Below are 23,552 nucleotides of genomic sequence, written 5' to 3'. Positions count from 1 at the left end.
CTGTAGTAAAGAGAGAATATGTGTGAATAGTCAGAAGATTTGATAGAGCAACAGGCTTTATAGACTAAGCCAAAGAATTTGTTAATCCTTTTTTTCTTTGGAAATGACAAGAACCCACTAAAGGGTTTTAAAGAGGAAAGGAAAGGGCCATATGTAAATTTGTGAAGATTTGCCTGGCTTTAATAAGAAGTATAGGTTTATTTTCATATATATAGATTTTACTGAATTTCTTAAATTACTTTGTTTAACTAAATAAGCTTTGAAGTGTATAATTCTATGATACATCATCTCTATATCATATTGTGTGTTCACCACCCATAGCCTTGTCTCCTTCCATCACCATTTATTCCCTGTTTACCTTCTTCTACTTCCCCCACCCCCTTCCCTCTGTTGATGACTATACTGGTATCTGTGACTACAAGTTTGTTTGTTTTTGTTTTGTTTTATTTTGGTTAATGCCTTTACCTATTTCACCCAGCCCCTCTCCACCCAAAGCTGTCAGTCTGTTCTATCTATAAATGTTTTTATTTTGTTTATTTTGTCTATTCAATTCCACAAATACGTGAAATCATATAGTATTTTCTTTCTCTGGCTGACATATTTCACTTAGCATAATATTCTCTAGGCCCATCCATGATATTGCAAAAGGTAAGATTTCCTTCTTTTTTCTTTTTACAATGGGGTACTAGTCCATTGTGTAAATGTTCCATAGCATTTTTACCCATTCATCTACCGAGAGGCACTTGGGCTGGCCTATAAAAAGCAAAACGAAACATTCAAAGAAATAAATTGAAGGCTGACATAATTACTGAAGAAACAATAATGGTAGGCAGAGGTGCTTTAAATATTTTTTTAAAGATTTTATTTATTTATTTTTAGAGAGATGGGAAGGGAGGGAGAAGAGAGGGAGAGAAGTATCAGCGTGCATATATAAAAGAAACATCAATTGGTTGCCCGTCACATGCCCTCAGTCGAGGACCTGGCCTGAAACCCAGGCCTGGGCCCTTGACAGGGAATCAAACTGGCAACCTTTTGGTTTCTGTGATGATGTTTAACTTGCTTGAGAGCCATAGGAGTCAGGGCCAGAGTTGCTTAGATTTGAATTCAGATGGATAATCATGTTTAATCAATGCAGAAAAACAAACAAAAAAGCTAGTATGGAACATATATCCTCTTGGAGAGTCTTTAATAGAGAAATAGAGATTGCTCTCCTATTCCCCCTTTGCAATAGAAGGCTGAGCAGAGTGTCTACCTAAATGATTGTATTTACTAGCCTCCCTAGTACAGTTATTGCACTTATTGCTCATCAGTGACCTGTAAACTGTTGTGGGACTTTCAGGAAGAAGTACCATTTATCTTTCACCTGCTTTGTACAGCCATGGACCTGGATTATAGATTGATGGAATGTAGATTGGTGATTGGAGCTCCAACAGCCCTCTTGAACCCTGAGATGACCTTGAGAATGAAAGCTATGCTCTTGGAATGCCAGAAGAAGGTAAGAGTTTCAGTTCTAGCTGCTTTGTGGAGCAACCATGCCAGCTGTGGACAGTATATTGTATGGAAAAATAAATTCTTGCGATTTAGACCACTTTTTTTGTCTCTTCTACTCAGTGCTAGACACAGCTGTTAACACAGATTAGGCAGATGTAGAAAACAAATCACAAAACAAATACTGAGAATGAGATAACAACAGAAATCTGAAAAGGAATGGATTAAATTTACATGAACAGATCAAACTTTTAATCTTAGTGATATAAGCCATAGTATCATTTGTAGAAAAATGGCTTAATATGACATTCAAGCCAATTTGCATTTCATGTAAATAGAGTGCTAGACTTAGCAAATAATATATGACACCTAATTAAAATTGAAATTCAGATAGACAAGTACAATTTTTGTATAAGTATGTCCCATGCAACATTTGGCATGTACCTATAGGAAAAATAATATTTATTGTATATCTGAATTTCAAAATTACCTAAGAATTCTATATGTTATCTAGCAAGTTTATCTGTAAAGTAGTTGAAAGTGTTAATACTATATATTAGGTTATTTTCAAAGAAATAATATTTTCATAGGGATTTACATTTGTTATTAAACATTATCAGCAATGCTGCACTGAATCAAGACACTAATAGTAATAAAAGAAATAACATATTTGATTCAACACTTGGTTTGTATCATTGGATTTTACCATAACCTTTCCTCTTATAGATGAAGAGACTGAAGCTTACATTGCTTTAATCAATTCATTGTGTTACATAGCTAATAAATTATACAACTAGAATTGAAATTGAGGTTGATATAATATCATTTGATTTCAATGTTGAATAAGGACCAGATTATAATATAACTTAATTAATGGTGGAAAAGTACAAATATTATAAATAAGATGCATTCAATAATGGCTAGCATTTTTAGACCTAATTTTTCTCAGAAACAAAGGAAATAAAAATCTCTCCTATCTGGCCTTGATCAGTTAGTTCCGTTGGTACTGATACATCAAAGTTACAGGTTTGGTCCTCAATCAAGGTATATACAAAAATCAACCAATGAATGAATAAATAACTAGAGCAATAAGTGGATATTTCTCTCTCTCCCTTCCTCTCTCTCTAAAATAAAAAATAATATTTTTTAAAAGTCTCTGCTACCCAAAGCCTTACTGAATATTTTTCTGGTAAAGTGAGCGTATCTAAAATAGAGCTGTGTTTTCATTTCTCTCATTTCTTCACTTTCGACTGCCAATCTTTTTAGCCAATTCTATTTTCTAATGATGCTTCTCTCAAATCTATACCTTTGTCTCTATGTTTGCCTTATTTTTCTTAATCCAGTTTTCCTAACGAAGGCAACTTTGAAACCAGGAACCAGCTGATAAAAACTAAGGTCAATAGGAGAGTCACGTTCTATAGTTCTCATCTGCATGCCCTGGTTGTAGCTGATCAGACCAGGATTAGGACTCAGTCACAATAACACCGGAATTGGAATTTGTGTGCCAACCTCCATCCAAAACAGGATTATAAAATGAGCCGATTATCTTTTCCAGGAATTTGGGCAGAGAGAGGATTGAGGGCACAAAAACAGAGGAAAATAGGGAATATACAGTAGTTGAGTGAATTTAACAGCACATCTCTAGAGCAGGGATTAATGCCAGGTTGCTAATAGGGAGATACATTAGCACGATTCCTGAAGCTGGACTGAATAGAAAAAAGTTTTCCAGTTTTAGTTGCTACAATTGGATAAAGGTTGGTTCTGGTGCTTCTTGTGAGTTTCCTCATTAATACATGCATCTTAGTGTTGAATATCTATTGTTTTAGGCAGATTGAGTATATCTTTGCTCCTTGAAATATGTATTAGGAGAAAGAGAGCAAAGTGAAAGAGAAAGGGAGGAGGGAAAAGAGGAGAAGAAAGAGAGGAAACAAGGAACCTAGTTTAACTGAACACTTGCAATGAGCCTCAAAAAGTGTAACCAGCTTTAAAAGGTTTATCTCCATAGTTCTCTCTTTCTCTCACATACACACACACACAAAATGAGTTTATTCTATTATCTTTAATTTATGATTAGGAAGCTGGGGCATACGGAAGTTAAATAACTTGCTTGAGGGCACATCACTTTCAAGAGACTGAATATTAATTGAAATCTAGACAGTCTGTAACCCCAGCCCCTGCTGCAAACCACTGTACCATATTCTCCCTAGCAGTCCAGTGATGTCTTTTTATTCATTTGATACAAAAGAGAAGAGAGGCCAAATTAAAGGCTTCAATCATCAATTCAATATCAATCAGTCCCACACATAATAGCAGAGAATATTAAATCTATTTATAATATATAGGGACCAAAAGTATTTGAAATAGCCTTTCCAAAAGGCAATAAAAAAAGTACAAAAATCTCACTTCTGCACAGTGTTTAAGCTTATCTAGAATCAGTCAGGTTCTGTAAACATCCTGGCTGCACTACTCATTAGCTCAACCTTGGGCTCAGTGCTTTTAGCATAACTCCCTCCAGTGTAAATGAAGGATAAGATGCCCTGCTTCATGGAGGGAATTGTTTTTAGGGCTAATGAGATAATGAAGTAGTGAAATAATGAGTAGTAATATGAGTTCATTCTATTAAATAAATAAAATTAGGTTTGCAATTAATGAAAGGGCTGTCTTCCACACATAAGAATGGGGATAAGTGAATATAGAAGGGAGGAGAAGTTATGTTACTTTTGAAATATCTATATTATTTTTTATTTCTTTTTTAAATATTTTATTTATTTATTTTTAAAGAGAGGGGAAGGGAAAGAGGAAGAGAGGGAGAGAATCATTAATATGTGATTGCCTCTCCTGTGCCCCTACTGGGGACCTGGCCTGCAAGCCAGGCATGTGTCCTGACTAGAAATTGAAATGGTGACATTTTGCTTTGCAGTCTAGTGCTCAACCCACTAAGCCACATCAGCCAGAGCTAAATCTTTATTTATTTATTTATTTTCATATTTTGAGCTTTTATTTTTTTCATGGGTATGGTTGGGATGGGAGGTGGTGGGAGGAAAATGGAGACAACTGTACTTGAACAACAATAAATCTATATTATTTTAATCTTTTATAATCAGAAGGTATTATGTATTGACTAGGTATTATATACTAAATCTTATGTATGTTAAAGAATCACAAAGATTATTGTATATTGTCACTGATTCCTTTTGACATGAGAGATATTTATAAATTTCATTTTATATTTTTTATTTATTTTTAGAGATGGTAAGGGAGGGAGAAAGAGAGAGAGAGAAACATCAACATGTGGTTGCCTCTCATGTGGACCCCACTGGAGACCTGCCTGCAACCCAGGCATGTGCCCTGGCTGGGAATCGAACCTGCCATGCTTTGGTTCGCAGCCCAAGCTCAATCCACTGAGCTACACCAGCCAGGGCAATATTTATAAATTTAATTTTACATAATCTAATGAGATTTATGAAAATAAACTAACAAAATTGTATAAAAATAGATCCATTTCTGAAATTTGAAATTCTTTGCTTCGGAAACAGTCAGAAAGCAATTTACTATGGCAAAATCATCATGATCTTTCAACACATCAGAACTCCATATCTAACAACAAAAACCTACGTTTTTAAGATGATGTTTCTGAACATATTAGATCCAAAAAATTAATTGAACACATTCTTAGTGGCAGACAATAGAGCCCATTCTAGCTAGTTTTAAGCAGAATAGGAACTTAATACAGATATTAGGAAGCTCATAGAATATCCAGAAGAGCAAAAGCACTAGCCTTGGGCAATGCGAAGTCAAGAAAGATGGACTAGCCGCAGTTGAGGCTGGGTGACCAAACACCTGTTGAAACTGAACGCTGGCCACTCCAGAGTTTATATGACTGATGTCATTTACGTGCTGAAGGCAGCATTTAAGCAGTAGTAAATATAAAACAAAACACAGTAAGTAATATTTATAACTGTTTTAGCTCACATTTTATCTACATTGGTAAATGTATTTAATGTATTTAAATGCATTAAATGCATTTAGATAATCTGACAGTTGATGTCATAGTACTTTAAGTGGAAACACCAGGGATATATTTTGGGAAATGGAATAAATATTTCTTCTTTCAGAGTTATCTTTGGCTATTCTCTGCAGTTTTAGTTGGATGCTTGTCAACTTAATTAAATATGGTTTCAAATAAAATGAAACTTTTTAAATATTGGAAGGGCTTTTAAAATTCTCAAAATTTTTCAACTCTATGAAATGTATCCAAAATAATTTTATCCAGTAACTTTCATGTTATTGACTCTAGAATTTATCTAATATTTAGACATATTTTAATTAGCAATACTTGTGCCTCGGATAAACCTTATTGGCTACGATACCGCCACTGCGCAAAGCTAATATTTACATGTATTTTAAAGACCTAAGTTGCCTATAATAATTTTTCTATAAATCTGAAGTTTTTAGAACAGAATCAAGAATTAGGAAGTAAGCAAATTAATTTACAAGATCCATGCACAAAAATAGGTCCACTTTTGCAAGTTGTCTACAGAACATCACACATAGCATACCCTTCCTTACTTTTGAAATAATTGAAATGAGCTAATTTTGAGATGTTTCAAACCACAGTATCTAGAATACATGAGCTTCTTGAAAATAATAGTGGAAAGATTGATAGTAAACATAGAGATATAAAATGAAAGATAAAATATAGATATAAGGCAAAAAGCAAACCCAAGAAGATCTTGAATGCTCCTGAGATACAGCATTCTACACCACAATGTTCTTTAAAGCTTAGAAAATTAAACATTATTCTCCACATACACTCTGAGGAAAGTTTCCACATGTAAGCAGATTTAGAAATTTTTCATTAAAATAAAAAATGCTAAAATTGCAGAAGTTTCTCGTTTTTGAATCATTCGAGGACATTAAGCGAGAATATTAATTAGTTAAATGTAACAAATAGGAGTGACTCATTAGCAGTTCTTTATAAAGCAATAAAGAATAAGGGGATAAGAGATGGCTTTCATGATTGATAATAAAAAGTAACTAAAATGTATATGCAAAGGGATCATAAAACCCCCAAATCACTGAGTAAAAAGATTGCCCCATCTTATTTCCATGGAGAATTCATAACATATTTTTTTTCCTTCTTTAAAGGTCTAGGATGATGTTCACTCTTTGATGCTCACTTTCAGGACATAGCATGGGAGAAAGAGGTGAATGCCCTGAGGACTGTTCTGTTTTTGTTTCACCTTTGGAGCTGCACCCTGTTGGACTGAGTTTAGATTCTGAGTCTCTAGGAGTGAGCCAAAGTGGAGAAACACATCTCTTCATTTCAGAACAGTAACTCTTTTATTTGTTTGATTAATATTTATTGTTTCTGACACATTATAAACTTTTTGAGGCAAAAACTGCCTCTCCCCACTCTAACACCTCACAAGCTATAGGGTGTCACTCAACCAAAATAGCAAATACAAGATTAATTATTGGTAACTAGAGCAATTCTGAAAGTCAGACCCTTGTGGTTTAAGTTTATGTGACTTCATACCATCACAGGGCCCCATCACCTGCTTACCACACTTGAACAAGTGGTCTGGATAATCTAGATACTTTCAGATGATCCACAGTGTACCTCCTGGTCAGTAGAATGAACGTGACAATGTTCCAACAATTCTCTTCTACTCTACATGCAACATTCATTAAGGTTGCTGGACTTCATAAAGTCTAGAGTGTGTCATGTAGAATATACAAATTACAGAGATACATTTATTTATGTACTCACATTGATGTCTTCCAAATCTAAATTGTTTAGAATAATATTGTTCCTTTTCCAGATGATGGGTGGCCGCAGCTCTCCCTGAACAGCACAGCTCAACACAGCACTTTGTCCCACGGTTGCTGCGGTGATGCTTAGCTTCTGGTCTTCAGGCAGACTCAGCTGGATCACCTCTGTAGAGATAAAGGGTCGGTAATGTTGATGAGCACCTAGTTACGTACAAAGTGTTTAAGCACCAGTAGTGAAGGCTTGTAATTTAAATAAACTAGGAAGAGACCTGTGATGAACTAAAAACAGGGTAAATTGTTTCCAATAATAGATCAGAATGACACTTCAACTTGATTGACAAGCATCCTCATGTGGCAAGGTATTATTAAACACGAAGTGAATATCAGACGTAGAGTTATAATAAGTCTGGCAGTCGCACCCAAAAGAGAAATAAATTATTTAACTGCCAAATCAACATGGGCTGTATCATTGGCATTGAAATAAAAATGATGTTGTTTATTCACTGATAGATTTATATTGTAGGTGACATGAGATCATTGCTGGCTGGCTTCAGAGAACACTAGCGTAGCTGAATAGATAAAATGCATCATTATGCTGGGAAACATAAATTGACTCTAAAAGAATGAGATTTTATTTGCAAAGTTGAAGGAGGAAAAACTGAACTTCGCCAACCAAACAGCAATTAAGTGAAAGTCTGTCAGCAGCCTTTATCGAGACAGTGTTGGAACATATAAGTGCTTTATCATCTCTAAATTTTAAAGTTAAGTATCATATTTTTAACTAAACTTTGGCTACATTTCTTCTAATAATTATTCTGAACCAAAAGTATAATTAGTAACTGGGATCTGGCTTTTTCCCCCCAGTTTTCGGGCAACCCTTACCACCTATGGGAATTAACAACTCTGTCAAGGACCTGAAAATGACTTGGATAAGCCTACCGATTTTTGCCCGGTGAAAGCAGCCTTCAGTTTTTAGATGACATTTATAGACACCCTACCTTCCAATGCCATGACTGAGTCTTGCATTTTGAGTTGGCTCAATCTTAGCCAGTTCAGAAATATTACAAACCACTACTCGATCTGAAATTTCCATGGTGGTTGGGGGCACAATAATTGTCCCTTGTTCCTTTGCTGTGGTTGATGACATTTTCATGGGGAGGTTGAGTGGAGAACGTGGCAGCTTAAAATGTGTACTATTACGATCAGGTACAATCATTGCTGCCTGCTTTACAACCTTCCCCCACCCATTCCTTTTCACCATTCTACCTTCTTCTGTTTCTGAATCCTGTCTTCTTCTCGAGGAGGAAGAGAAACAGTAACCAAAGGAATTTTGTAATATATTTATAAAAGAGTCAATAAATCGTTCTTTAATCATTTTGGTACTATCATAAATAGTGCTGTTAACAACGGCACACGTCTTTGTATCAGAAGGCCAGGAAAATCCCCCAAAATGCACAAGCTAATTTAAAGTTGTGATCTCTGATGCCACGGGTCACTGGCTGCGACTCCATCATCTGATGAAAATAAATAGAAGTTAACTGACCTTTATATTTTGCTATATAATTTCTAGTCTCTAAGTCTAAAAGCCAAGGTTATTTAAGTTATCATTGTTTTGTCAGAAGAGCAGGTAGGCATGGTTTTGAAATGATAAATCCCCATGAGAGACACTCAGCCCTAGTTCATTTTTTTTTTTTTTTTTGGTCATTGAATCACTGAAAAAAAAATCACATTGATAACAAGCATCTTACTCAGACATTTGTATAGACATTTTAATGTTCCCTAATGACACTTATCCATATTCACATTATATTTCAGTGTATTCTGAATGACAAGAACATAAGAAATATTTTCAATCTGCTTTTCTTCACTACTGATTCTGTTATAGATATTTATATTTATATAAAATCACAAAAAGAAACAGTATTTGGCCAATTAAGCATAGAAAAAATTCAAATTTGTAGACACAGTAATCCTTTTTTTAACGTTATAAACTATGGGAAGAGAGGGCATTATAAAGGTAATAATGTGAGATAAATCATGTAATAATTATTAATTATTTTCCAATAACATTCCTAAACTTTAGTTTCTGATTCCTCATAAAATCATGTAAGACATAATGGGACATCTGGTTCTAAAAACGGCATGTTCGCATCGACTGTTCTGGCATTGTGAAATACAACTGCTATTATGTCACCCTGGAATCTCTTCACTAACCTCCTGCATCTGGTGGAGGTCCCAGGCCATTCACACTGGTTGTGCTTTTGGTAGTTACACGTTACAATGCTAATTAGATAACGTGAACATGTTAGAATAAATGCCGAGATTTGCCACAATGTTATATGGGGAAATCTTTCTAAAGTGTAATTTTTTGAGAGGATGCATAATTAGAAATAAGAATTACTATCCACCCAGGGAATATTAACATGCACAGAAAAGCTTTTTCATTAATTTGGAGATTACATTTTAAAATGATTTTCAAGACTATCTCAGTAATATGTATTATTAAATAATGATATGCATTTTGAAACTCTTCAGATTTTCTTTTCTGCATATTTCATGCTATGTTTCATTTCTTCCTTAATATATTATATAGAACTACACATACAAATTCAATTATGTTCACTTGTTACTTATCAAAATCAAGTGGTCCTTTCTTTAAATAATTTAGCAGCTAGATTCATTTTACCTATGTTGCTGTCATGCTCATCTTTCTAGTTTTTCTGACAGTTATTGCCAAGCAATGATTTCATCTGACAAAACAACAAATGTTAACCATTTTTATTCTTAATTTCTAACTTTTATCAAGAATGTTTTAATGGTGAATAAAATACTTATAGAACATATTTATAACTCATAGATAAATGGTGATTATGTCTAGAAATGCATTAATAATCTGAAACAATAACTATGCATCAATCTATAAATGAATTTAAAACTGATTTTAAGAGGTATTCATTGTTGCTGAGTGTGTATATTTAGGAGATTATAGTTGTTAGAGATATGAGTTTCAAAGAAAAGTATTGAAAATAACTTTATCAATGATGGTTAATCAATATTTTATAAATACCCATTAATGAGAACATGATTTATTCTATAGCAATCCACCAATAAACTTCTTATGCTGGTTAATGTACAGACAACTGCTTTGGTACTTCTCCCCATCCTTTCAGCTCCAATGATAATGCACGCATATATCACAATGTATCAAAAGTAATCTGATGCCCTGACAAAAACATATAGGGTAGGTATAACAGATAATACTGAGTTAAAAATACATCTCAGTAATACTTCTGATATATACATTTTGCTTCCTATCAGTGGCCCTCTCATATATACAAAGAAATAGCAAATGCTATGGTATTTCCTCTGATCTCATGTTACGAATGAAGACTATTAATGACATTTCCAGGCCAGTTTTTTTTTCTGATTACTTAGGAAAGCTAAGAACAAGTAAAATAGTTTTCTCCTGTGGATCCCCTTCTCATTTTCACAACTTGGCTTAGAGGAATATTAAGAGCTTACTTTAAAGGAATAAAAAATTATTAAGTCTTTGGCAGAATCTGAAGCCAAAGAGACAAGAATAGCTGAGTACAACTTCAACCACAGCATGCAAGTAGTCATAAAACATCTGTTCCAATAGCAACTGGGTGATAAAAGTAGTAATAGGATCTTGTGTAAAAAAAAAAAAGTATGTGACATTAAAATAGAACAAAATGGGAACAAAATACTATGCGTATTTGTGAAATACCAGTTAGAAAGAAGACAGTTTTAGTACTTTTCATTGAACATTCATCATTTCAAAATCATAAGAACATAACTTATCATAAATAAAATTCAGTCCCTCTAAATATCTATACCTTTTCAAGTTCTTAAATTCAGATTATGTTGAATATTCCATTTAATTTATTTAAATACTAGTCTTAAAATCTTATTGCCCTAATCATGCTTATGAATCCTATTATAATAGTATAAGAATGAAACCTGGAAGAAATTTTATCAGAAATATTTTAAAATAACATGTATTTTCCCCTTCTCTATTTCACTAAAATAAGTTACTAATTAAAATGAGAAAATAATAAAATACTTAAGTCAGAAACACATCTCAAAATAGATACTTAGGAATCCTAGATGGAGTAAATTAATTAGTCTTATAATAAGAAAACAGCAATTACTCAAGGCTGAACTCCTTAACTAATTGGAATATTCTGATGGTATCTTTTTCAAGAAGTAGTTGATTTCAAAATAAATGTTAATGCTTACCTAATTCAGGTATGCCAAGATACACACTAACATTATGATAAAATGACTAGAGCTTTTGATACTAATTGCTTATCTATAAGATGTTGTATGCTTGTATTATAATTTGTATTATTAAAATAAAACAAACATTTTGATTATGTATCAAAAGATCTAGACACTTTTTTCCTTTGTTAACCATGGGGCAGATAATTTGGATTAACTCTTCCACTGAAGAACTAAAACAACAAATAAACAAACAAACAAATGACACTGGACTCTTTTAATATATCTTAGTACATGTACTGCCAAAGTGAACAAAAAAATAACATATTTTAAAAGCTTGAAAGAGATAACAGTACAGAGAGGAATTGTCTAGCTAATGTCCTAAAAGGAACTATAACTTAGAGCTACGAGATTGCACCTGGAGTCACACGTTGCTTTGGGAAATTTTCCCATCTTGACAAGATGACTAAGAGGCCAGAGTGCCCTTCTGTTTCTTCTTGTTCCTCCAGGCACCTGGGACAGGCACAGTAATGCTTCTTCCATCTCTGTGTGAGGCGCTATCCTCTGCAAATCAATGTATGGGCTGCCACTCACCATTACCTGGGTGTCTCATAAAACATGAAGCTTTCTACTCTGTAGTAGAATAATATTACCCTAGTCATATAATCATTGTTATAAGCAATATAAAAAATAAAATATCAAGCAAACAATCAGAGATAACATGACACACAAAGAAAATGAGAATGAACTGAAATATCATATAATAGCAACACTCCCACCACCAGGATTATCAGATTTATGTTTATGAAAATAAAATCCAGTTTAGAAGTTTTGACAAAGAACTTGAACCTATAATCTATAAACATTATAAGTTTATAAAATAACTAAGTAGAAATTATATAAATAAAATATGTGATAATGTAAGAATTAAACTGATATACTTAACAAGCAGATTAGACACAGCAAGAAAAGGGAATTAGTAAACTGGAAAAGAGATTTAAAAACTGATGGAATAAAAAAAAAGAAGGATAAAAATCATCACAGAGCAGTGATTGCTGGGGAGAAGGGAGTAAAAGGGAACTGAATGGTAGTGAAAAAAGTAAAATAAAGATAAAAATATACAAAAACACACACAATGGATCTTAGTTAATATATGATAAGTATTACGATATAACTTAAGGCTGTTGAAAATATTTTGTTGTGCCTACACCAACAAACTTAGATATTTAACTTAAAATATTTATGCTCGTCAACACAGAATATATCAAAATTAACATGAATCTGGTGTACCAGAATTTTTACTTTGAGCACTTTATTTCAGAAAAAAATGCCTGGAAAAAAACCCTATTCCAATGCTCCTTGTTCCTGTGTATTTATTCTTCAAGATCCAACCTAACTGACCATGTTCTCACAAGACCTTCCTTGGCTCTTTTCCAAATTTCCACCATATTTTAGGTCATTCACACTGTCCTCATGATTACATACTAACTTTAATTAAAATCCTTTTGGTTAAGTCTATTATCATCTACTAAATAAAAATTCTTTAAAGATAAAAAAATTGAAAATACAGATGAGGTTAACAAAAAGTAAATGTATCTGAAATCTCAGAAGGGGAAAACAGAGAAAACGGGCAGAGGCAGTACATGAAGAAACGGTAGCTGAGGGCTTTCTATAAATGATGAGAGACACCAGTCAATGCATTAAGAAGTTTATCAAAGTTCATACAAAGAAAAACTAGAATTATTCACACCTAGACACTAAAGTGTAAAACTGAAGATAAAGACAAAAATAAATCTTAAAATTATGCAAATAAAAAAAACAGATTGTCTTCACATTAAGGAGAGTTAGCTAATCGATATCATCAGCAAAACCAGAAACAAAAAGCTAGTGAAAGTACTGGAAAAATAAAATCAACCTTAGAATCCTATACACACAGATAAAAATCAGAATAAAGTAAAAATATTAAAAAGGAACTGAGAGTTCGTTTGTAGTAAAATGCCTTAAGGTAATTTCTGAAGAATGTTCTTTGATCAGAAGAAAATGACCCTAGATGAAGCTGAAAGATGCAAAAAGGAAAAGAGAGCAACGAAGGTGTTCAAATATGATGCCGAATTTAACATGAAGCCTCAATACTTCAAAAATGCCTAACTATATAAGAGAATATCTTAATAATCTCGGGGTAGAGGAAGACTTTTTAAACAAGGCACAAAAATTCACCATAAGGGAAATGATTTATAAGTTTGACTACATTGTAATTTAGATTGTCTATTCCTCAAAAGACATTATTGAAACCTAAATGCAAGCCACCCAAGAAAATATAGTTTTGTGCCATTCACAAACCTAGCAAAGATCGTATAATCACACAGAAACTTCATTTCTTTAATAGGACCTGTGTTCCATGCTCTTTTGATTAAAACTGGCTTCAGCTGGCCCCCTGCCTCCCCTGTCTCCTTCTTGCCTGCACATCCACTACCTTAATTATTAAGCCCTCAGGACAACGAGGTTCTGATGAGCATTAACTACTTTTAGCAACAAAGTCTTGGGATCTACTGATCACAGAGACAGAATTTTAGTCAAACTAGAGGTAACATCTAAGTCTCAGTTGTCTTTCAGCTCCAGATCCAAGAAAGCGGTGGAACCAGAGGCAAGGATACTATGGTTGATACCACAACCAGATGAACTGATCAACTACCCCCCACCCTAGCACTGACCAATCAGAAGAGACAAGGACCCTGACCATGACTCTTAACTCCTGTAGTCATTGTGATGAATGTTTTTTTTTTTTTCATTCTTTATAACTCATCCCCTTTAAGCCATCAGGGAGCTATCGGGGAGGTGTTTGCGTAGTAGCTCACCAAACCCTTACTTTGTCTGCCTCAAGCTGCTGTTCCTGTCCTATTGGGCTTAGATGCATTCAGACAGACCCCCTTTAGTCCAGTAACAATTTCATATGCAGAACTGATAAAGATCTCCTAAAAATCAATGAGAAAAATACAAACAACTCCAAAGAATCATCAAAAAAGACTTGAACAAATGTCTCATGATTAGTTAAGCTATAAAGCTAAGAAAAATCTAAAAAAGCACTCAACCATAAGTGTCATCAGGGAGATGCAAATTTAAGTCAACTCTTTCAGACTGGCGTAAATTACCAAATTTGGTGATAGAATCAGGAAAAATATAAAGCAATATAAATTATTTTTTATAAGATTTTATTTATTTTTAGAGAGAGGGGAAGGGAAGGAAAAAGAGGAGAGAAACATCAATGTGTAGTTGCCTCTCTTTATGTATTTTTAGAGAGAGGGGCCTGCAACCCAAGGCATGTGCCCTGACTGGGAATCAAACCAGTGACCCTTTGCTTCCCAGACTGGCCCTCAATCCACTGAACCACACCAGCCAAGGCTAAAGCAATATAAATTCTTATACGCCTTGACCAAGAGTGTAAATTCATATACAGATTTTCTCCATTGGGAAGTAATACCTGCTGTAGACAAACTAGATCTGCTAGTTCATGTTTACAAGAGCCAAGTTATCCATAAGCTTTGCAGAAGCCTACCATATGATATAGATAAAGCAGAGTGTTTAGGTGTTGTAAAGAAACAATGTAGGTAGCCACACATAAATTTTCAAGCTACCTTTAATATATTGGGCAGAAAAAAAAAAGAAGCCATGTAAATGTGGAGAGAAGAATCTGCTAAGGAACAGAACAAAGGAATCCCAAGTTTATCCTGAAGAAAAGGAGCCAGTAGAGAGAAAATTTCAAATAATAAGAATGATAATGTAATTACTCCTGCCACAAATTCTGAAAGACATGAGAAGGACAGAGAGTCACAAGCATACATAAAAGTAGCTATTACAACAAGAAAATCATTTTTCCTATGTCATTGGTGGGATTTACAACTTATGGGGAAATATATAAAAAGGCTTTAATAAAATATTTTCTTTAAAACAATGAAGCAAAGGCTTTTCCACAGAATTGGAATTTCATTTCTTATTCTCTTTGTAACTGTAATAAGGACAATACAACATTATAGACATGACTGCATTCTGATCATACTTGAGCAGTTTTACATGTTAACAATAGGGAGTCTCATTGTCTTTTTTTTATTCACCACTTTGGTATTCCTTCTGTGGTCTTATGAATATTGCACAATTGCCATAAAACTTTTTGGCTCACTTTTATTTAATTTCTTCTTTCAAATAAATTATATACTTTAGAATTTTAAACTGAAGTTTGTGAAGAAGCCGATTCATTCAGTGATATGTATGACACTAGCAACTGGAAAATAATTCTTTTTCATGAAGAATAGTTTCCATTTGACATCTGCCCTAACAAAACTGTATCCAATTGAGATAACTGGGTATTCCCTCAAAGTAGTCAAGTTACTTTTATATTTATGTTTTGGAAAATTTCAAAGGTGCATGCAACTGAGTAATTTTAACACTGTAGGTATATAGTCTAGAATAATAAGGCAATAATAGTTCAAGGTATATTCTACCAAGTTTAACATTTCTTTACAAGTGTGTTGCTTATTGCAGGACTACAGTAAAAGAGAATAATTGTCAAATTTACAAAGCACTTACTATTTTTAGGCATTATTCTAAGTATTGACTTCATTTAATTTTCAAAACTACCCTATTCAGTAAATGCTGTTGTGATCCCAATTTTGTTTTTCTATTTCTGATGCTATTGTGTTAAAGACATCCATGGAGCAGACAGTGTCAGAAGGGAGGGAGACACAGACAACAGTGTGGTGACGGCCAGAGGAAAAGGGGGTTAGGTGGAGGTGGGCAAAGGGGAGAAAGTGGGAACAGAAAGGGACTTCGCTTGGGGCGGTGGGAGCACAGGCAGCATGCAGACGATGTGTTGTTGAGTTGTACAGGTGAAACCTGTGTGGTTTTGTGAACTGATGCCACCCCAATAGATTCAATTAAAAAGCATATACTGAAGCTTCAGTAGCCATCTAATGATTGGTTAGAAATGTTCCCCAACACACTAAGGATGGCTAATGCAAAAACAGGAGGAGTTTGGGTCCTTGACCATAATTACTCAGAAGGGGGAAAAAATCTTATTTTTGCTCATTTTGTAAAGCAGTTATCTTAAAAGATATATGCCACTGACAATGAAGTCTGAATAACATGAAGGATGAAAGCATGAACTATATTATCAATAAAACCCAGATTCAAGACATGACTTTGATGCCTGCCTCAGTTTGGTTTCTAATGCACACTATGGAGAAGCCTTCTGACAAGTTACTGCAAATCTGCAACTCTTCATTTTTCCATCTTTAAACTAAAGTTGGTCCCTTCTAACAATACTGTGAAGATAAAGAGATGATATTTTAAAATGTTACAGTGTCTGGTCTTTAGTAAATTCTGGCTATGCTGCAGCTGTTATTAACAGCGGAGAGCTATTGAAGTATTTGTAGGTTGTTAGGCACAATTTCACCATGTTTAGGAAAGTAACATTATGATCATTTTGAGAAATGACACTGTTTATGGATGATGGCATTGGCTTCATTTTTATAGATGCTACTTCAGCGTGAGAGAAAACACCTGGGCTCACGACTCATAAGGCTGCTTATGCTCAGCTTTGGTTCTACTCTTCCATATAAGCTAAGTGTCCTTGGGTCTGTACTTAAACATATGTATATTTAAAAAAATAAAACACTATGGAACATAGTGATAATCACCCTTCCACTTAAAAAATCATGAAAAAAATCAATAAAATATTGAAGTAATCAAGTGTTTTTTTTCCTATATGATTTCTTGGTATGCATATCATATGTGGTTTGGTGAAATTTGATATTATATTCTAAATGCTCAAATTTCTGACTACATAAAATACTGAATTAACTCACTGTCTTTAATAATTTTAAGAATTTTTAATGTGATTATTTATAAATGGAATTCAGTGTAGTAAACTCTGAAGAGAAATTGCATAGACCTATGAAAGAGAGAATCTCAACGGAAGAGTTTCCTGTGTATCCTCATTTGTCAGTCAGTGTAAAGCAATCAGCTAATCAATACCCATTTCCTGTATGTTAACAGTGTGCTCAGTGGTGTGTTAAAAAGCTATTAGAGAAAAAAGGAAAGAATGTTAGCCTTCAACTTATTTCTTCAATTTATCTCCAGGAAACCCCAGGATGTTAATGTCGGAGTCAATCAAATGACACATTATTTTCTCTGTCTTTAATAAATGGAAAAATTTTCACTTTTTTAAGATTACTGTCAGTCACAACGAGCTCCATGAATGAACTATTCCCTGCATTCAGTGTAATAGAATTTGAGCATTTCAGACTGAAAAAGACTTTAGCTTTGTTTGCCTAATTAAAACAAGTCGGATAGGGGAGATTGTTACTTGCCATCACATGCTGCTCTTACTGATAAAACTGGAACTGGGATCCAGAGCATTTGCCTTCACTATGAAGTTTCATAGGTCGCCTCTCTGATGTGTTACAACACATAGATGTGAAAGACGGGGAGTTGGGCACTGACTTCATTCTGGCAGCCAGCTCTTCTCAGTGTCTGAGGACTGGGGCTCAGCTATGCAAATCCAGAAACAAATTTAACAATTCATCCAGAATTAATTAGGCTACTGGGGATTTACTGAACTAATCAAAATCACGGGACATCTTTGTTTATCCTGGAATACCAATGCATTCGCTTACATTTGGGAAGGCATCAGGTTTAGTCAGCTGTGAGCCTGGGAATCTCTCTTCTCCTGCACAGGTCAAAAGTTTCTCAAGATTGATGAACAGAAAATTACAAAAAGAGAGTCTGCTATTCTTAATCCAGTCAAGCTCTAATCAGCTAATGAATTGCCCTTTTCAACTCTAAAGACATTTCTGTCTAGAGAGCCTTTCTTTTTCTTGTCACTTTCAAGTTTATTGACAAATTCTCAGTCCTTGGCCTTCTTTTCTCTACATAACATGCACATCACCCATATGTTTGCAAGTGGGGCATTAACTCAGGTAGGATATAAAAGAATTGCGCATATTAGAGCCTTATTCACATCAGCAAAGTTCCCATGGTCCTGGGCTTGGCAAACTATGCCCAGGGACCAACTCTGGTCCACCACCACCTGTTTTTGTACATAAAGTTGTATTGGACACAACTATATCCATTCATTACTGTATTATTTATGCTATTGTCTAAGGCTGCTTTCAGCTATACAGTCATACTTTACACAGAAGTGTTTGGGTTGACAGACTAAATAAATGCCGTGCCATACTGTATAACCTAGGTGTGTAGTAGGTTATACCATTTAGGTTTGTGTAAGCATACTCTGTGAAGTTTGCACAACACTGAAATCACCTAAGGGCACATTTCTCAGAACTATCTCCATTGTTAAGTCATGCAAGACTGTATAGGCAGAGTTGAGTAGTTGATACAGAAAATGTATGTACACAAAGCCAATATTTGCCCTCTGGCCCTTTGCAGAAAGTTGCCTAGTTCCTGAGCCACTATTTTGCTGGTTTTTATAGCCCTTGCACATGCTTTAGTAATTTAAAAGTGATATATTGCATTCTGTTCATTGTCTAGGCTCAGAACACTAAGCATAAGATAATTGCATACAGAATACATGTAAATGGCTTCCATTTATATGTGGGTGAGTTTGTAAGCTACCACTGCATTTTTATCTTTGAGAGGAATGTAAATAAATAAAAGTACGCTTCTATAATAACTATGACAGTTGCTACTCCTAGAGTCCAGTGTGAAGTGTAAAACTGAGTTGAGTTTTTCCTGTCCAAATGTAATTTCTTACTTCCTGTAAGTAGCATCCTATTAGGTCTTTGTTCTCCAAGTTTTTCGTGTATAACAGCGATCATTCCGTCTGTCTTCTTAACATCCAATTAGATAAAAAACACCCTAATTCCCAGGGTACATTTCTGAGCCGGAAGGAAAGCAATTTGGTTGTCCCATGTAAATCTTTCACAGTGCTAATCTGTGAACAAGCTTGATTTCCAAGAGAGTATTTACATTTTAATAGGGAACATTTTGATTCAAATGTGTCTTTAACCACCAAAATGCTTAGGAGAAATGCTTTGGAGAAGGGAAATCTTCCAATGAACCCTTGTCCACTCTGCCACTACTTTCTCTAAGACATTAGAGGTACCTAGCTCTGACCAAGACAGGCTTAATGTTTCCCTGTTTGACTAAACTATAGACAAGACCTGTCCAGATTATAAAGCTCTGATCGCCCTTGTCTTAGAGCACTTTTATTAGAAAAGTTATAGTTGTAAAAACTTTCTTCACCCCTTTGGGATGTAAATCTTTTTCCAGCCTCTTGTTAGTTTTACAAACCAGGAATGTCTTTCTCAAGGATAGGGGAGCCATACTTTCGCAATGTAATTATTAAATAAGATAGCACCCCTTCCCCAATTTCTATGAGAGGGTGAGAGCCTAAATTGAACAAGCCCGCATCAGGACTAATCAGGTTAACTAACCTCATCTCCATCTTATTGTCCTTCAGTATTTTCTGCTTGTTCACTCCAGTGCTTAATAACTCTTTTACCCTTTGTTTCAGTGGAGTTGAGTTCAATCTCTCTTTCTATTTTTGTATTATAAGTCAAGGGATATAAAGGAAATAATAAACAAATGGGACTACATCAAACTAAAAAACTTCTGCATGGCTAAAGAAAATATCAACAAAATGGAAAGGGAACCAACCATATGGGAAAAACATATTTGTCAATGATACCTCAGACAAGGGTTTGATCTCAAAAATATATAAAGAACTCACAAGACTCCACACCAGGAAGACAAGCAATCCAGTTTAAAAAATGGGTAAAGGACCTGAACAGACAATTCTCCAAGGAGGACATACAGAGGGTCCAGAGACATATGAAAAATTGCTCAGCATCACTAGCCATCAGAGAGATTCAAATTAAAACCACAATGAGATACCACTTCACAACAGTCAGAATGGCCATCATAAACAAATCAACAAACAATAAGTGCTGGAGAGGATGTGGAGAAAAGGGAACCTTAGAACACTGTTGGTGGGAATGCAGACTGGTGCAGCCACTGTGGAAACTGGTATGGAATTTCCTCAAAGAACTAAAGATGTAACTGCTTTTTGATCCAGTGATCCCACTGCTGGGATTATACCCTAAGAATCTTGAATCACCAATGTTTACAGCAGCATTATTTACAATAGCCAAGTGGTAGGAACAGCCTAAGTGCCCGTCAGTAAATGAGTGGATCAAAAAACTGTGTTACATTTACACAATGGGATACTACACAGCAGAAAGAAGGAACTCCTACCCTTCGAGACAGCATGGATGGAACTGGACAGCATTATGCTAAGTGAAATAAGCCAGGCAGTGAAAGACAAATACCATATGATCTTGCCTATAAATAGAACCTAATCAATGAAACAAACAAGCAAGCAAAATAGAACCAGAGACTTGGAAATAAATAACAAAATGACAGTGTCCAGAGGGGAGTCAGGAGGGGAATAATAGGGAAAAGAAAGGGAAAGGGCAAGCAAAGGAACATGAATAGAGCACTCATGGGCACAGACAATGGGGGGATTGACTGTGGGAGTGGGGGGCATGGGGTAGGGGAGAGCAATGGGGAAAAGGTGGGACAACTGTAACTGAACAACAATAAACAAAACAATTTTTTAAACCCTTGGATAAACTTCTTCCTTATCTTTTCAACCTGCCTAGTGTAGTTTTTCACTGATCAGAAATCAAGTTTTCTTTTCTGAAAAATTGCCATTATTGCTTACCTTCATTTCTACTCATTCATACTTAAGAGACAGGGAATTTCTAAGGATTAATGAGAGGATGAGTAATATTTATATATGGCCTGTAGTTCTGGGAAGGTATAGAACTGAAGGGAAAAAAAAAGATCATCCTGATTTATTCTCACTTCCCCTCAAATTAAAAAAGCCTAAATTTAAATTTTTTACATGCCAGTGATTGTTCCATACAATGATGGATTTATATCACTTATAAAGCTAGGAATGCATCTTCTTTGCATATATATGTAGTTTTAATTACTTTAAAATGTACTTTTCTTAGGATTTCTAGGCATAACTTTAAATAATATCACTACCTTGAAACAACAGGTCTTAACAAATTTTATGTAAATATAGTACATTTGAAAGCTCTAGCAAATTAACTGCTATCCAAGTACTTAAAAACTCAGATTTAGGGTCATTTATCATCAAAAAAAGATGTGGATAATTACACACTTAACTTGGTTAGTATGAATAGATGATCTAAACATCAATTGCTAAAACTAATGTACCAGACTTAAATTACACACATTGAAAACATATCTATAAAATTAGAACTTGTATAACTTTTAATTCTATAAGTATAGATCTCAGATTTTCCAAAGCATGTTTGATTATTTGAGAAAAGGGGTCTAGTACAATAAATATCAGAATCTACATTGTGTGGCTTTTTTACAAGTAAAATTTTCAGCATTTTATGTCAATTTAATATTTATAGTAAATTTCTCAATTTTGAGGAAATTTTACTAAGACTCTTTTTATCGTGCTAACTTGAGGAAATTTTGTGAACAGCACTAACTAGAAAACTTAAATGCATTTCTTTTTAAAAGAAGGTACTGAGGCAAATACAAGAGGATGTTTAGTAATCCTTAAAAGAAACAGCTTAAACTATTTTCTGCATCATATAAAAAAAGTAAAATCATTATTTTTGGTTAAGTAGGTAAAAAATTGGGTCAAAACTGACATGATGATTAATTGCTAACAGAGTATAGTTAAATTATCAAATGTCACTATTTTCATATGTAAGTGTGTTTTATATTGTTAAATTGTGATATAAGATACATAATTTATGATGACATTTCTTTATATTTTAAATACTTGTGATGAAATAAATATTTTTATAATTAATTTCTTATTGTTGTTCAAGTACAGTTTTCTCCATTTCTCCCTCACCATGCCCCCCTGTCCCACCCATGCCTGCCTCCTACCCTTGAACTCTCCCCTTCGGCTTTGTCCCTGTGTCCTTTATATATGTTCCTTGACGGCCCTGCCCCTATTTTCCCCTGTTATACCTCTCCCTCTTCCCTCTGCTTACTGTCAGTTTGTTCTTTATTTCAATGTCTCTGGTTATATTTCATTTGCTTGTTTGTTTTGGTGATATATTTTTATTTTAAATTCAGGAAAATGATTTATAGTTAGATTTAAAAATTATAAGAAATTAGCAAGCCCTGGCTGGCGTAGCTCAGTGGATTGAGTGTGGGCTGGGAACCAAAGTGTCCCAGGTTCGATTCCCAGCCAGGGTACATTCCTGGGTTGCAGTCCAGAACCCCCAGCAACCACACATTGGTGTCTCTCTCTCTCTCTCTCTCTCTCTCTCTCTCTCTCTCTCTATCTCTATCTCTATCTCCCTCCCTTCCTTCTCTAAAAATAAATAAATAAAATCTTAAAAAAAAAGATGATCCTTATAATACTATTTAAAAAAAAGAAATTAGCAGGATATTTCAATGTACATTTATAAAATATCAAAGGAAAAAGCCATAGTATTTTAAATTTCCTAATCTGTTTCATTTAGAATCAAGGCTATTTTAGATATGAACAAACACTATACTATGTATGAAATTGTTAACAAAATGGATTTGTTTTGGCTGGGTACTATTTAATATTCAATGAAAGGAAATTGAAGGATGAGCGCAAGAGGATACCCTCGGTAGGTATTCCCTATTAATAAAATTTAAAAAATCTATACATATATATTTGGCAGGAAACCAAACTTTACAGTTTTACAGCATTGACACTGTAACAAACGGAATTTCTTTGAGAAGAGAGTATAAATGGGAAAGAATAGAATGAGGACAGAATAATACAAAAAAAAATTGGTACAGCTGATCTAACAGAAGGAATGTACAGAATAAAAGACAGGCCACAGGAAAAATAATCTTGTGGAGAATCGTATCACCCACTGGTTCTTTTCTCCATTGCTATGCCAGTCTTTGATGTAAATAATACTAGGGAGACCCGTACTGCTTTTATATTTGCATTCTTTTCTCACACAAAAAATAAAATGACTCCAAGCTTCAAC

At 34.4% G+C, this 23,552-nt stretch overlaps 1 protein-coding gene and 1 non-coding gene across 6 annotated transcripts in view; both read right to left on the bottom strand.

Moving 5' to 3' along the window:
* The window catches only part of FSTL5 (follistatin like 5), a 546,524-nt gene that overhangs the window by 176,731 nt on the left and 346,241 nt on the right, over nt 1-23,552 (bottom strand). For all 5 annotated transcript variants that reach the window (XM_028519771.2, XM_028519772.2, XM_036031946.1 and 2 more), the window contains one exon: nt 7,262-7,428. In XM_028519771.2, the coding sequence (XP_028375572.1) occupies nt 7,262-7,428 (167 nt within the window). The remainder of the gene's footprint in view (nt 1-7,261; nt 7,429-23,552) is intronic.
* Nucleotides 5,728-5,875, bottom strand: LOC114504483. Its single transcript, XR_003685228.1, has one exon. It is a non-coding gene; the product is annotated as a U4 spliceosomal RNA (small nuclear RNA).

Source organism: Phyllostomus discolor, chromosome 8 (genome assembly GCF_004126475.2).
Source record: "Phyllostomus discolor isolate MPI-MPIP mPhyDis1 chromosome 8, mPhyDis1.pri.v3, whole genome shotgun sequence".
Taxonomy (NCBI): Eukaryota; Metazoa; Chordata; class Mammalia; order Chiroptera; family Phyllostomidae; genus Phyllostomus; species Phyllostomus discolor.
Note: the sequence above shows the minus strand (reverse complement) of the source record. Positions and strands in the feature narration are given on the sequence as shown.